Below are 17535 nucleotides of genomic sequence, written 5' to 3'. Positions count from 1 at the left end.
AGTTACAACAGAGTTACAAGACAAGTCTCATTTTCATTGAAATGGATGAAAGTTACAACAAAGTTACAAGACATCAGCCCATTCTCATCAACATTAACACTAAAATTGTGTTTATTACACATAAACTACAAACCATAAATATCAACACCTTCATCCACTTTTGAACAACCAAGAACGATTTATCTAACTTAACAAGATGGTTCCTATTAATGACCATTTCTTCACTGTGCGACAACCTTTCTTGATTTCCTTCAGACTTCAAACACGTGCCCCTTTCCTCTTCTGCAACATCAGTGCACCATTTGAAGTAGTTGCAACCACCCTCTTCAGCACCACTCTGTATAAACAACAATCTTTTCTCAGAAACACTTCAACATAATACAAACATCAAATAAATCATACCTTATACTTCGAGCATCCCCAAAATTGCTTCCCACGATTCTTCACAGTTTTAGCAGTTCGCATCACACATCTCAGTCCACAGTGGCAAATCGGTGGACACACGTTACGGTTCTCCTTCATCCATACATTGCACGTCGACGAACAGCATGAATGCTCCTTCGACATCGTGTTCTCCTTCGACATCGTGTTCTCCTTCACCCCCCAATCCACTTGCGTCGCACCACAAAACACTCTAATAAGAACCACGACAAGCTCGAACAAAGACGATTCTCGATCAATTTATGGATGAAGGTCGCTCAATTTATGGATTTAGGGTTTTCTTCCCATTTAAGAATTTCTTCCAATTTAGGGATTTCTTCAAATCCCAATTAATCTCCACAATTATCCCCAATAACACAGCAGGTCAGACTTACCTAAATAATAATCAAGTCTTCCTTTAATTGAAACGTGTGTTTTGATATGAAATATTTCATTTTAGATATAAAAATCATGAAAAGCCATGTAACATGACCAACTTTTGCCACGTCAGGAACATAGTCTTGTCACCAACCCACGTTTCAATTTTTGTAACACTGTTTACCCAACTTAACGGCAAGACCTCGATTGAGTTAAATTTGCAAAAATAAGGACCAAATCGAGAGGTTTAGAAATACAGGGACCAAATTAAGACAACCCAGCCAAAATAGGGACGTCTGAAATGATTAAACCTAAAAGAAAAGATTGGAAAATTGTTACGCGTAGAAGGTGAAAGAGATGAGCTATAAATGGAGAGTTGGTGAGATGTGTATGTTGGAGCAAAAGTTGTGGGACACGAAGAACAAAAAATACGTAGAAAAGGTTCGAACTTGACTTTTATAGTGATTCCAACCCGTGAATGAGGATGAAGATGAGAAGCAATAATTAGAAAAGATATATGCAATGCACATGCAACTGATCGTATAGAACATACAACTGTGGACGCAATTGTCTCCATGGAGTATGTTCACATCAGAACAGGTTTGATGCAGTAATTTTGAAAGCAGTTATTTTAACCATGGTTGTATATAAATTTGAATGTTTAAAGTATAAGATTATTGGTGGCGCATTGAATGTGGTGTAAGCATTGTCTAAGGCAAAGGAAAAAGGAAAAAAAAGGAAGATAGTACTCATGTTCTTGCATGTGCCCAATTTATTTGTAGCACAAACACTATCTAATCATTCATTGCTCCAAAATATCACTACTTTTTTATTTCATATCATCTTCATCTCATTCAAGTACTTGTGGTACAAAAATACTCACATATTAAACCCTATTGTAAACATATTCAAGGCAAAAATGTTTCTCTTTCATATGCTTTTTTATCCACTTTTATATTATTATTTTTTCTTTCAAATAAATTAATCAGTTTTCACTTTTGAATACAAATAATTTTAAAAAAATATTGGTGTTTAATAATAATAAAAAAAATTCTTAACCGAGGTAGGGCCGAGAGATCCCAAAAGCAACAGAAACTCCCACACATACACGGGTGCATTGCTGTTCTCACCCCTTATTTGCAATTTAAACCTCTCAACTATTCAATTTTTCAACATAAATATGTGGATAAATTTTATAGAACAATTTAATATGGTGAAAATAAAGTTTTCTTATATTTTATTTATGTTTTTGAAAAGTATATACAAAAATAAATATAATAGAGACGACTTTTTGATGTGTTAATTTTCTAGATAAAATAACGCAGCAAAAAACTTTATTGGAAGTATTTTATGCTAAGCACAGTTTGTTGGGAGATTTAAAGAGTAACTTGAGGGGGCAAATATCAACGCCTCTACATGGGCCGGGAACAGGGCTACTAAAATCGTGGGTTCAAAGTCCAAATATAACTAGAAAGGAGTGGGCCTTAAAATAACAAGAAGCCTTTTGAGGACCACGAAGCAACCACCAACTCTAGGAGACAAGAAAATTAAATCTTTCGGCTCGAAATATGTTTGAGTTGGACCAGAATATAGAAAGCATTGCTAAAATTTAATTTTGGTTTGATTCAATTTCTTCATTAATTATTTTTGGTAAAATTATACTTATTTTTTCGGATAGGCCTAAACTATGGTTATACTTTCTCTAAGTTTAAAAAGATATTTATCTCTTTATTTTTTTAATAAATAAACATTCATTTGTTTCTAGTTTTCAAATAAATATTCTTACTTTTCTTATATTTTTAATGAATGTATTCATATTTCTTATATTTTTAACAAAATACTTCTTTTCTCCCTAACTTTATTTAAAAAGGTCATACTGAGTAAAATATAAATAAAAATATTGTCAGAATTAAAAAATAAAATTTGAGAAAAAAAATAATGTTTAAAAAGAAAAGATTTCGTATTAGTAAAATAATTTTTTTAGAAGAATAGGAAAAGTTATATATTTCAAGAAAAAAATTATTTAGGATTAAATATGTTTTTTGTCCCTTAACTTTCAGTCAAAAAAATTAGTCTCTCTTCAGAACTTTGGTCTAATTTAGTTCTTCAACTTGATAAATGTATGAATTTAGTCCTTTTAACTAAATTTTGTTAGATTTATTTGATGTTTCAAATACGTTTCATGATAGCATTTGGGTTGTTCACATTGTTTGACACATTTTTGCTTCAATGTTAACTAAGAAACGCGTTTGAAACATCAAATAAAGTTAACAAAATTTGGTTAAAAGGACTAAATTGGTACATTTCTAAAGTTAGGAGTCTAAGTTAGGCTAAAGTTTTAAAGAGAGACTAATTCTAATTTTCACTAAAAGTCAATGGACCAAATACATATTTAACCCAATTATTTAATATATAATAATTAAATATCTATAAAATATATAATTAAATTGATTAAATTACTATTAAATGTAAATATGTTTTTGAAATTTATTTATATAATATGTTGTTTTTTTAATAGCATAATATATAGTCAATTACATTGGTTATAATTATAAATCTAATCAATTATTGAAATAATTTCCTTAAACACAAACCATAAAAGGAAACGTATTATGTGGAGGGGGTAGGAGTGAAAAGATTTGATACATGGAAGATCTGAAATGTTTTTCTCACCATTGTATATTCTCTTTCAGGATTGATAATTTAGCAAGAGGGAAAATAATTCGGGTGGTTAAGGCACAACAATCATAAGTGTAGGATCTTTTAATAAACATCCATTGGGATCTTTTAATAAACATCCATTGTATTATGGATAATGATACTTTGACAAACATTGAATGACAAATTTTTTACACTAGATACGTGTGTCAGGTTGTTATTGAATCGGGTAGAATTTTTTTAAAAAAAACAAAATGACGTGGAAATAGAAGAGAGTACATTGTAGAGACCACTTTCACAAATTAATTAATAATACAGATCATAATTAACTTTGAGATTTATTTACACTATATGATTCACATTTGTAATTATTGCTATAATCTTCCAATCATAGGTTGTGTGTTTATGACTTGCAGCTGTAGTGTTTAAATGGTTAGCCACTCTTTAACTTTAATTACTCACTTAAGCCTCCAATTGTTTTAGATGTGCGTCATTTCAAAACTTCATCTAATAATTGATAAAATTATAATAAAGGTGTTATATATTATTGAAATTGTATAGATTTACACAGGCGAATTAGACTAGTAAGTTAAATAGTAAATAATATTTTTTTAAGACTTGCTCTGTTTTTTTTAAAAAATCAATTTTATTTTCAAATTCGTTGACGTATATCAATTAATTCCTTTTTTTTTTTTTAATATCATTTAAATAGTTAACATTAACTATTAGACAAAGACAATTTATGCAAACGTTATATATAAGGATTTTGTGATGTGAAAATTTGGGTGGATAAGATAGATGGAAAATTCAGATAACTTAATGTCTGGTTAAACTATATGATTTCTTCATGCATTTTACTTAACTCTCGAGATGTCTTGTTAAACTACTTGACTTCTCCATGTATTCTATTGAGCTTTCCAGATGTCTTGCTGAACTATTTAAATTTTCTATACACTTAGTCAAACTATACAAATGTCTTACTAAGTTGTTTGAGTTCTCCGTACTCTTAATCGAATTTTTCAAATATTTTACGAGTTTCTCCACTATATAATTACAAATTTTTACATATTGTCATTTCAATACATTCTTAACATGGTAATAGAATAGAGACTAAAAATAAGGTATAAATGATTCGAAAGTTTGTAAAAAATTGAATAAAAGTTATTCTTTTCATGCCTATAAGAGTAATTTTGAAAACAATTCAATATATTTCAAAAGTTGATTAGAACGAATTTCGTTTTAATCCTTTTAATTTAAAATTTAGGTTCACTGTCCAAATAATTCTAAAAAAGAGGTTTTGTTAATTTTTTTTGCACAAGTAGGCTTGAAAAGAACAATTTTTATTCAATTTTTTTTCAAACTTTCTAATCTTTTATACCTTATTTTTAGTTTCTATTCTACTACGAGGCTTTAGAAGTAAAATAAAAGTTTTATTTGTTAATATACAGAATAAAGTATCTGTTATTACCTTTCTAAAAATATTGACAAGAGTAATTTTTAAAATAATTAAATATATTTCAAAGTTGATTAGAACGAATTTCGTTTTAATTCATTAATTTAAAATTTAGGTTGACTGTCCAAATAATTCTAAAAAAAAGTTCTGTTAATTCATTGAAAGATAAAAATATAAACAAGTTGTGTGAAAACTTACAATTCATTAAGTAGATGACAAAATCTTCAACCGTGTTTAAAAGGAAAAAAACTAAAACGATCTTTCTCCAGATTATAAAAAGTGAAGAAATAAAAAAATTGAATTTTAAAAATAGAAAACAGACTTATCACCTGAAATCATCCAATCACATTTTGACACGTGTACATTATCAAAATAGTGTAAAAAAATTGCTGTTAAAATTTATTTTCCTTAAAAAAAGTGAAGGACAAAACAAAGTAACAGTTATGAAATGGACCAAAACATTTTCCTATTTCCCTTCGCTCTTGCTATCTTATCTAAAGCCATTTGGTGTTCATCCAGGACCAAAACATGATCATTGAAAGTGAAACCTAAGCTACACAAACATCTACCTTTAAGATATTACAGCTATAGTACCCAATCATTGCAGGTTACAGTACAACCAAATTATGCTGCTCTTCTTCATCTATAAGTTGCTGTTTTCAGTCTTCCTTCTTGTCTGGTTCGTCCAGCGCAGCCAACCTTTCAACAAGGGGAGGATGAGAACCAAGGATCTGTATTCATAGCTGACAGATTCTCCTCCTGAAAATGTAGCCACAACAGGACTTTAGTTCCATCATCAGCAACAAAACTACTTTTTACACATAATAAACATGAAGAACAATAGTGAAAATTCAAAATTCAAAATACATCCACAATAAAAAACCAAAAACCAAATAAATTTCTCCATTAAAGCTTGTGAGAGAAAAAAAATACAGACGAAAAAATAAATTAACTTTTTTCAGAAATTAACATTAGCTTATGCACAAGTTGAAATTAGTTTTTGAAGAAGCTAATGAGAAATACAAATTCATCCATGCATATGTTAATTTAGTTTATGAAAGATGCTTAATCATTTTTCCTTATTTCCTACTTTTATAAATGCTTTACGGTCTAAACAGGGTCTTTGCATAAGTTGATTTTAAGTTAAAGGAAAAGTTAAATTCAATTTAAGTACAAGTAGTTGTTCAAAAAGTTATCCAAGCAAACTCCATTTCAAACTAGGAAAATAATAGTATGCAAGCACATATAATAAAATGTCACCTGTAGTTTCACCAGCCCAGATCCAAGCTTTTTAGCAAAGGCATCAGCCTGCATAGAATGTTACACATAAACAAAGTCAAAAGGAGACAGACAACACAAAACGTAGGAGATCAAGTCTACTATGCTCGGTCTTAGTTGGAATAAAAAAGGGTAGGTGGAAATGGCAAGTATTCAGATAGAATAACTTCTAAACAACATATATTTCCCACTAATCCATATGCACCACAACTAAAAGGGAGAAGAAAGAAAACCAAAAAGGAAAGTAACCTGAAATTCAAATGATCGGCTGACAAGGTTCAGACCAAAGCTGACCAATTGCTGAAGTGGGATTACAGTATGCTGCAAACAAACCCAGGTCAAAGGATATTAAGTGCTTTGAGAATAAAATCTTTCATAAGGCTATACAAAGAATAATCCCATCTCTTTGTACTTTCTTATTTATAAATGCATAACCTTATGTGCTTTACACACATTAGAAATTCAGCCTATGTCTCTCTTTTATCTTAACAACACCCCCAGTGGTTTCCTTGATACAAAGAAAAGCACAATTTTTATATTACCATGAAATGGTAAGCAAGCCAAAGATCAAACATAATTGTTATATTTAGGCCACCCACCACATTGGCATCATCTCAAATACATATTCGATTTAGCATTAACAATTTTTAATCTTTAAACATTTTGTATATACTGTTAATTGAATATATACCACACAGGTTATCTTAAAAGAAATAAATATTATCCAGTCATTGGCGCAAAATATAGATTATAAGTATGCTGCAGAAAAATGTACATCCAATCATCAAGCAAACAATTTTAGGGGGAAAGACAACAATTTTGAAATGTACCTGGAATAAGATGAGCCCAATGAGGACTTGTTCTGTATCGAACCCAAAACTTCGAAACAGATCAGTTGAATTTCGCACCAGAGTATATCCTCCAAATTGCACAAGTGTAAGAACCTACAAGAACATATCAAAGCATCAAACATAAACTCTGACAAATATTGCAACACCTTTTCCACTAAATATTTAATTCTATTTGACATGATGAAAAACACATGCAAGCAAAGCATTTGATAGGGACAGAACACAAAAATACTAATTTACACTTCCATTCCTTCTATTTTAAAAAATAGTATCCCTTCCCATGAGAGAGATTAATGCATTAAATTTCGATATAATCTAATGTGAATGAGCCTATCACGACATTTTTTTCTCTTTATGACACTCAGCATTATCAGTAGTTGACAAGCATAAGTTAATTTTAGCTTACGAATGAGCTACTTAGGAAGAAATGTAGGATAAATGTGATGTCTTTTTGTCCTTTTTGTTATAATGATTTGAAACTGCAAAACATCCCTTTTTAGCTTGTCCCTCTGCAGTTACATTATAGACTTGGCTTCAAAGCATCTCAGATCAGCAGCTGGACACTTCAACAATTAAGACACACATACATTCCAATAGGAATTGGAGTAATTTGGTGGCAGCAGTGATGCTATCTGGTGTTACTCGTATAGTAGCAGGAATTTGGAATAGCAGAAACAAGATTGAATTTGAGGGGTTTCAAATACACAGTATCAACATATTAATATAAAATTTTCACGGCTGTAAATCTTTCTGGACCAGCTGCAGGTGATATGAATTCTAACATTGTTGAGCTTAAAATTCTTAAGGCTTTTGATATTACTTGCAGGTCAAGGAAAAAAGATAATATTATTCGACTGGATTGGTCTCCTCCAGATGCAAGTTGAATCAAATGTAATACAGATAGAACTTACACTAGTTATGACGACAATGCAGCATGTGGGAGAATTTTTAGGAATTCAAGAGCTGAGAACATTGGTTGTTTTGTGAAATTTATACAAGCAAATTCAGCTTTTGAAGCTGAACTCCTGGGTGTTATCTAGGCTATTGATATCACTATTTAAGGAGGTTGGAGAAATAGGTGTGCAGATAGTTTAGGTGCTTATGGCCTTAGAAATTTAATTTTTATTTGTTGGGACGGAGTGCCTCCTTGTATTATCTCTGATTTTTGTAGAGATAGATGTGGTTTCCCACATTACAGATTTTCTTACTGGGTTTTGGCCTGCTCCCCCCCTCACTTTTGTATTTCTTTTATCTTTTAATTGTATTAAAAATGCTGCATATAATTGGTACAAGTTGTAGTGCTAACCTGGTTAGAATTACAACCTCTATAGTGATGCAATAGCATTCTTTCTTTTGATTAAAAAAAAAAAAAAGAAAAGGAAAAAACAGAGGCAAACTAGAATTCACTTTCAGTTCAGTAATGCTAATTACACAAACCTGCATTGCAACAAACGTGTACACAGTATGGTTGAGCTTCCAGTGTCCCAACTCATGGGCAATAACAGCAACAATTTCCTCATCATTTTTGCACTGTGTAACACCATTTGATAATGTAAGGATTATTCAACTCACTATAAACTACTCAAATATATCGATGCCACTAAAAGTTGAAAGTAAAATCAGAAGATGCAGAAAAAGCCAACAAAAAGTTTATCATCAAATTCTCACGTGAGCCTGTAAATACAGAGACAATCACATAATGTTGGAAGCACAACCGCTACCTTGAAATACCACATCAATATTAAAAAAGTTCCCCTTTGTGATACTCAGATTGCTACATAGTACATACACTCCAACAGTTTAAACTTTAAACTGAAGCAGTACATATAATCATGGTAGTTGAATCGTGAACCGTATCATGTATCAGAGAGCTTATGTTTTGTATCGTGAATCGTGTGATTCGTAAACATTTAAAAAATATAACATACAAGACATACAAACATGTAAAAATGTAATTAATAATAACAATTACATTAAAATACAAAGAAAGCTCTTCTAAAAGGCTACAATACAACTCAAGAGCTATAAAACAACCTGAAAGATAAAATAACTTTCTGCAGTTAGTAATTCCTAACCTGTTGAATTAATGTGTCATAAAGCACAATCCTTTTGTTCTTGAAGAATCCATACATATAGGCCTGCAATATATATTTAGAGAAATTACGTCAAGCAAATTTACAAACTGAAGATAGAAAACTGTGAAAGATTATATTCTATACTTTCGTTTTTTATGACGTGAGAAATTAAAGAAAGGTTATGCAAATTAGAAAGTGTGATCACATATCCAACTCAAAATATTATAAGATACAAAAATAAATGGTATCCCCTATAAGCCATCATCATGAGGTTTTAAGCAACTCTATTGAAAATCACAACAAGCGAAGGAAACCACTCTACAATAGACTGACATCAAGTACAATCCTATAACTCCATCAACAGAGGTATGACAAAATTTGAGCATTCAATATTCAAAAAGATCCTGAGGCCATGACTTCCTTTTGCACAAAAATGGGGTCAATCATATGGAAGCCATTATTCAAGACCCTTCTCAGTATATGGCAACAGAAAAAAGTTTATCATAATAGTTTATTGTGTATTAAAAATATGTGACTGTGATCGCGTGTTACGGCTAAATTATAATCATCCCAAGGGATTAATAAAAAGATGAAGACAACTACACAACAAACAAACAACGTAAGAAAATTTAAAAGGGCTGGCAGTTGATAAAAAAGTCAAGATGGTTGACAAACTACAAAAAATTTGAATCCTCTGCATGCATGCAGACAATAAGAAATAAGACTTACTGGACCTCAAAAGGCAGGTATAATGGAAAATATAAATTAACGTTAATGAATATATTTGAGATTTGAGTAAATATGCATCATTGCAAGGGTGATCGTATTGGTTTTAATTTTACAGGAGTTCAATATTTCCTTACATTGCTGTGACTTGATCTTGTGGATCCATCAACAACAAACAGTTTCCTTAACGGAAAGTTGAGGGTGGAAGCAAGTTTCTCGATTTTCTCCCTAAGTTGACCATCTGGAAGCTATTTACAAGAATATCATGAGCACAAAATTAAAGATATAAAATGTGATTAGAAAAATACAGAAAAGATTTGCACGAACTACAATTCCAACCAACCCAACTCCATTAATGTGTTAAACTGGTTGAACATGAACGAGGCTGGGCTCGAAGACACTAAAGCAGGCTAACCCGACATAACGGTTGATTTTACGTGTTTGTGTGTGTATATTTTGTGAACAAATAAACTCCTTCATAGCTTTTACCTTGTGCTTAGTGTGTTTTCTAGTTTTCTTGTGTTTTATTTAGTATATGCTTTTTTTTTACCTCTAATCTCTACGTTTGAGTGTGTGAAATAAATGATCAGGAAGCAATTCTCGTGGAGAAAAACAAACAAGAACTCAAGGGAACATGTTTTGGGACCATAAAAGATCAATTTGAAGCAAATACCCATGTTGGACGCCTTCGGAATCGCGCAAGAGCTTGAATTTTAGAATGCTGTCAAAGTTGTCCAGGCCCGGGCACCCCTGAGGGGCGCTGGGCGCCCTTTTGTGTGCTGCAGCCCAATTTCCACGCTCGGGCACCCTATGGTTCGTTGTTGGTGCTTAATTATAGCGCCTGAGCGCCCCCCAAAGCGCCCTTTTTCTGCAGATTTCACGCCTGGGCGCCCCAGAAGGGCGCTGGGCGCCCTTTGCTTCGCTGTTTTGCACAGAATTTGGCGCCCGGGCGCCACAGAAGGGGCGCTAGGCGCGACTTTCCGCTGATGTGTCAAAATGGGTTATTTAAACATAGGTCTCGTAATTTTTGGGGCATTCTTCTCCTCCTACACTTCATTCTTCACCTAGAGAGATTGGGAGAGGCCCTTGGAGGCTATTTGGAGTGTTGGGAAGCTCTCCCACTCCTCCTTAGGTCTTCAAGCTTCTTCAATGGTGATTTTGCTCCTTTTGGGTTGAGAAAGAAGATGGGTCACAGATTGGAGATGGAGATGCGAAGGGGAGACGCAAATAGAGCATGGAGCAGCTGCCAAGAACCTTGGGAAAGACTTTGCATCTTCTCTTTGGTTCCAATTTCTTCCTTATCTCTTCAATTTTGTGAACCCTAAGTTCTCCACCATGGGGGACTTTTCCTATTTGTTGAGATTAGTTGTAAAACATGGAATTCTTATGTATTTTGTGATGTTAATGCTATATGCTTTTCCATTTCAATGTTAGTATTTGATTTCTATGCTTAATGCTTGTTGTGGCTTGATCACCCATGNCTTGAATTATAGTTCTTGATGTATTGGAAAATATGACTTGAACTTAGAACTGAAATTGAACACCTAATTGATGGAATTGAGTTGTTTGTGAATGCATGAGAATGAAATGGATGAATTCTAGTCTTGACAAATTGTAAATACACTATGTTAAATTCCTTGCACACCAATTGTTTGATAAAATACCAAAAAGAGTTTCTTGTGTTGTTTTTGTGCACTTTGATGTCTAATTGAGTTATAAAAGGAAGAATTGTCTTATGTTGCACAAGTCCCTTGGGAGAGAACGATATTTATCATTTGCTACGCTGCGACTGGTGCACTTGCCGTTGGTTTTGCAGTCTCAACAGTAGGACAGAGGAAAATCACGAATGCTCCCTCCAATCCAAATAGGAGCCTGTGATGTCAAATGTTGCAACCGAGATGCGAAATTAGTGGAACCTTAGGATTCCACAAGGCACTCGACAGGTGGATAGGCTGACATGCGCACTGAGTTGCTTAGGTACGCACTAAAGATCCTCAAAATAGAATTGGCCGAAGGCTTAGGAAATCCAAGTTAGCATTAATACTTAAGATGAATGAGTTTTCTGCAAGGTGGACCCAACAAATTTGCATGGATTAGACTTAGAGTGGTATTATGCATTAACATCGTGCTCGGTTGATTCTTTTAATATATTGAGCACACTGTTTACAGATGTTTCGTCGAGTGCAAGAGAATCCCTACCACATCAGAAACCCTAAAGTACATAGGCCAGAGCCAAGGAAATCCAAGACAACCCGACATATAATAAGGAAAATTCGTGGATGTTCTTGTCGCTTCAAACGAGAGCCTGGTCAACGTAGATATCGCAGGCTACACCAAAATGCAAAATTGGTCGAGTTCCAAGATTCCATAGGATGTCCCAAAAAGCGGATAAACTAGCAAGAGCCAAGTGAGCGATGGTCGAATTGCCTGAAGTTAGTAGAAATCCCAAAGACGCAAAATTAGTAGAGTCCCAAGATTCCACAACACGTCCCAAAAAGCAGATAAACTAGCAAAAACCAAGTGAGAGATGGTTGAACTGCTTGAAGACGGTAGAAATCCCGAAGAGCTTAGAGCAAATCAACACAGTTGAGAAGGACATTAAACTTCCCAAACACACCCCCAACATCTAAATTTTAAAGAGCAAGGTTAGTTATGCATGCCCGCCTAAACTAGAAGTAGCCTAGGTCAACATCACATATGTGATTCTCATCAAAATTTGCAGATATGATGGAACAACTGCCGAACACAAGAGAAACTGCATAAGGTAGTCACGGTGCAAGAAAAAACAAGGAAAAAAAAGGAACTGATCTGATAAGGAATAACCTCTGCTGCAAAGCTCAATCTGTAGAGGATAACCTCGACCACAAAGCTCAACCTATAAAGGATAAACCTGAATGCAAAGCTTAGCCTGAAAAGGATATGCAACAATGAGCTCGACTGAATGGCCAAATTATTTATGAGCTCAACTAGATAAGTCATTCAAGAAGATAATTTGAATGGCCAAATCATTTATGAGCTTGGCTGGAGAAGCCACTCAAGAATCTCGACCGAATGACCAAATTATTTATTAGCTTGACTGGATAAGCCAATCATGGAACTCAGTCGAATGGTCATATTATTTATGAGCTTACCTGGATAAGTCACTCAAAGAGTTTGGCTGAATGATCAAATTATTAAAGAGCTCCGCTAGATTAGTCACTGAATGAGTTCGGTTAAATGATCATGCCCCAAGGCCATTTTATTAAAGAGCTTGGACGGGTTAGCCACTAAATGAGCTCAACTAAATAACAAGGCCCAGAGACCAATCTATTAAAAAACTCAATAAGATTATTCATTGAATGAACTCGACCGAATGATCATATCCTAAGACCAATCTATTAAAGAGTTAACTGGATTAGTTACTGAATGGACTCAACCGAATTGCTAGGTCCCTAGACCAATTTTTTAAAAAACTCGGTTAGATTAATCATTGAATGAGATCGAGACCTTGAAAAATTTATAAATAAACAATTATATTTTTCTATTCCTTTTCACAATGATCCTTACATATGGAGAATCTTACTTCTGCTATGTGAAACGCGATTTTAATAGGAGCTTCGCGTAAACGGCACCTCGGCTTCATAACACACGGACAACAAAACAAAAGCAAATCTTGAAGAACTAAAATATGTTTATTCTTCTCCCAAAACGAACCCAAATAAACTGTTTTACGTACTTAAAACAAGCAAAAGCTAAATTTAAAACTATAAAGATGACGTGTGTGAATACCTCAGTGCTACGCAACAGATTAAACAAGTCTATCTTCGACCATGAAGTCAATCTAATATTTAACTAACATCAAGTTTCCAAACTTTCTAGTGCCTTATATTTTTATCCCATTATTCAATGTCTCATTTTCAAATTTTTAAATATTGGTTAAATTTATTTAATTTTTTAAAATTAATATGTTATATTAACTTATTAAAATAAAGTCCGTTAATCAGTCTCTATAATTTAAACAAGTTTTCTTTCTTTTGTTTATTTAATAAACACGTTAAATAATAACATTTAATTTTAATTTTACATATCATTATAATTATCGAAAAGTTTATAAAGAAAAAGCACATTAAAGTATATTGATGATATTTTTATAAAATATTCAAAAAAATTAAAATTAATAATTATTTTAATTTACTATTTATATATTATCAAAATTTAATTTCAAAATTTTAATAAAGAAATAAATTTTCTTATATTATTTTTAAAACATTCTTCACAATAACCAAATATCTTCATGAAAAAAAAAACGTAAATAGTCTCTTATAAGATAAAGTTAAATAAGTGAATATTTTACATTGTTATGTGTCACATCAGTTTTTTTTAAGTTGTCGTGTATGAAATAAAATTACACCTTATTGACTCATAACTCACATATTAATGATTTAAATATCCTCATAAAAAGAACAAAATTGAAAAATAAGTTATAAAAATAAAATCACTTTGAAGTTCGAAAAAGTTGAAAATCATTTTAAACAAAATTAATAAAATTTAAGTTTTTATTGTTAACCAAAACTAATATTTTCCATTCAAACTATTGTGATCCAAATATTATTTACTAAAAATTTATTTACGATACTTTAATTTTAAAAACCAGTATAGCATGTTATATTTTAATTAATAATTTATAGATTAAAATATTCGCCTATATCATTAAAAAAATTAATTGAATTTTAAGGAATTTGTAAATTGTCATGTTTTTAATAATGGAGCCTCTACTATTTTTTAATGCGTATTAAAACTTTTTATATTTTTCAACTGTTTTTTTATCATGGAATTTTTTATTATTTATTAAGAATTTAAATATATATTATAACTTATATGTTGAGTAAAAGTGAGAAAATTAAATAATATATAAGAAAAACAAGTTATAAATACATAAAACATTACTTTGTTGTCGTATCAAATATTTTATGTAAATAACTCATATATTAGACATGATCAATCTTTATCAATTTATTTTAAAAAAAAGTTTAAAAGAAATTCGACAATAATATTAAAGTTAATAATTTATCTTATTCTTCTATTCAAACAAAAGCACACTTATTGTGACATCCCAAAAATTATATGATGAATATAATATAGAAGACTTAGCATTATAATATGATAAAGCAGTTTAAGAATGCAAATAAAGTCATAATGTTTACAGTCATCCAAAATAGGCTATAAAATTAAAACTTTATATACATAAAAGTCTCTCAAAATAAAGGAAATGTCTAAGGACAATTCTAAGAGCTAGGAGCGATATCATCTTCATTCTCCAATACTTGCTCCAAAGGTACATCATCAGCTTCTGCTCACATCCAAAGTTGGATAAAAGAAAAATCATGAACATATAAAGCACACACAAATAAGAAAGGATAAGCTAGGTCTCTAAAAAGCATATAAGTTAATTCAAATCAATCTAATATAACATAAAACATTCACACATATAAACATGCAAGTCACCATTTTCCACAAACATAGAAACTATATTCATACAAGTAATCAAATCATGTTATATCTCACTAGACTCGTCCGGACTTAGAATGAATGTCGATCTAGGGTGGGTTGTACACTTATGGTGGCCTCTACTGCCTTGCAAGGCCATTGCCAATGGGTTTCACCCTACCACACACAAGGTTAGTCTGTCACCGCGCAATAGGCCTTCCAAGAAGCGCCTACACTAGGACCTCCCACTACTCTCACCACATGCGTCAATCCTCTTTAAGTGAGAATGAAAGACCATTAGAGTGTTGGGATAACCCCCCATATGAAAGCCTCTTACATTCATTCTAAACACTAAAATGATCTCACCGAGAGATCTTAATTAAATACTCAAGTTGCATCATACTCAACATTATCACCCTTGATTTAAATCATAAACTACAATTTAATCATACAATTTTTAGTCACGTTATAAAAACAACTCATACATACTCAGACATTATATATTTTCACAGAAACATCATTTATTAATACAAATTTCTTTATAGCATATTATTATCCACACTTACGTAATTTAAAAAGTTTGGAGACCCTCACCAATGGCTCCGAAAGGGTCAAAAACCCTCAGAACGAACTAAAGAATGTCCAAAACGACGTCCGGAACTCCCAAAACATCAAAAACACCAAAAACACTCAATCTGCCACACATAATTCGCTCTGCGCACCCTCCTGTGCACTATTGAATTTTGTCTACAGAGGAAACTAAATTTTGCAGATTTTGACAACCCAACACCCCAAAATTCGTTCTAGACCTCTTCCTCAACTTCTAAGACCCCTAATTTACTCTACAGGTTGAATTAAACTTATTTACATGATTTTAACCTTTCCTAACCTCTTTCTCTAGTGATTAGACATTACCATCAAGTCTAAAAACTCAATTACATTCTCTTAGAATCCTAAGTTTAGTTTTACCATTTTTTCACAGTTTTAGATTCTTGAAATAGCACAAATAAGTTCTAATTGACATGCATATTCTATTCCCACTGTCCAGAACAACCTCCAATCCAATTTGTTAAACTTGACCATCTCACTTATTCTCAGTTACCCTTAAACCACTGATAACTTAATTAAACTAGCAACCGTTCTTCTAACAAATATCATACATCCAAAATCATCTCAAGTACCTCAAGCAACACTCAATTCATCATCTTAAATCAGTTTTATATTTCAATTTCAACGAAACACACACCCTTGTTCCCATAAAAACTCCCAATTTGCATACAAACAGCCACAACAATACATAACAGATTTTCCAGGCATAAATTTCACATTCCTAAACACACTTTCAACCCATGCACAATACAATCCACAAAAAATAGAAGAGCCTAGCTTCCCTTACCTCTAGTTGACAACACAGTAAAAATTTAACCTTGCTCACTCTCTTACACCTCGCGGAAATGCTAGAAACACCTATAGATTGCAAATTTATGGTAGGATGCAGGATTAGGAACCTAGAAAGAGCTAGAATTTGAAAGGAAGAAGTAAAGTGCTCAAGAAATCCCAAATCTGTTGCATGTATTACAACCCTAAGATGTACGAAAGAGAGGGAAAACTACTTACCGGTGGCAGAAAAAGAAATGGACAGGTCAGATTAAAGCTCACGACTCAAAGATTTCCTAAACATCTCCTGATTGATGAACAAATGATTCAATAATGAATGAATTTAGAGAGAAAGCAGAGTTCAGGAATAAGATTGACTTTTAGAGAGATAAACAATTTGTGCTTAATGAACCAAAATACTAAGTTATTTTTATATTTTTAAACTGAAAACTCTGATTTACTAATATAATACACACTTATCAACCTCTTTTAAAATCCTATTTTCGAGATTATTACACTTATAAATAACCAATCTCTTCAAGTTTATTCTAATAAAAAAATATTTAGATTGTATGATATATTTTATCATTTTACTTATTTTGTTTATGAATGTTAAATTTGAGATTTTATAAATAATATAAAATAATATTATGATTAATGTAAAAATTAAAATAAATTTTATTATTTTAATTGAAAACATCTTATATGAAAAATATGTAGACAAATCCGTAGTGATTTTTAATGACTTGTATATCATTATTTACAATAATAAGAAACAGTTACCTTCTTTAGAAAATAAAAATAAAATATAACCATATATTAATTAGAAAATTTCATATTTATCTGCATGTAA

General features: G+C 31.9%; 1 protein-coding gene and 1 pseudogene across 1 annotated transcript; both read right to left on the bottom strand.

Annotated features, from left to right (window-relative positions):
• Window positions 1-57: 57 nt before the first annotated feature.
• LOC111241186 lies at window positions 58-654 on the bottom strand. Its single transcript, XM_022778086.1, has 2 exons — window positions 403-654; window positions 58-337 (listed from the first exon to the last, which is right to left on the bottom strand). Exons 1-2 carry the CDS (start codon window positions 583-585, stop codon window positions 74-76), a joined length of 447 nt encoding a protein of 148 aa, XP_022633807.1. The 5' UTR covers window positions 586-654; the 3' UTR covers window positions 58-73.
• Window positions 655-5327: 4673 nt separating this feature from the next.
• On the bottom strand, window positions 5328-12438 carry LOC106754833 (annotated as a pseudogene).
• Between the last annotated feature and the right edge of the window lie 5097 nt (window positions 12439-17535).

Source organism: Vigna radiata, unplaced genomic scaffold (genome assembly GCF_000741045.1).
Source record: "Vigna radiata var. radiata cultivar VC1973A unplaced genomic scaffold, Vradiata_ver6 scaffold_273, whole genome shotgun sequence".
NCBI classification, from domain to species: Eukaryota; Viridiplantae; Streptophyta; class Magnoliopsida; order Fabales; family Fabaceae; genus Vigna; species Vigna radiata.
This window is presented reverse-complemented; position numbering and strand designations above follow the sequence as displayed.

What these genes read in the sequence shown, in the direction of transcription:
- LOC111241186 (XM_022778086.1), bottom strand. Translation starts at nt 585, where the DNA reads ATGTCGAAGGAGAACACGATGTCGAAGGAGCATTCATGCTGTTCGTCG. An exon ending in GGGGATGCTCGAAGTATAAG is followed by an intron (nt 338 to 402) that starts GTATGATTTATT and finishes TTGTTTATACAG; the next exon opens with AGTGGTGCTGAAGAGGGTGG.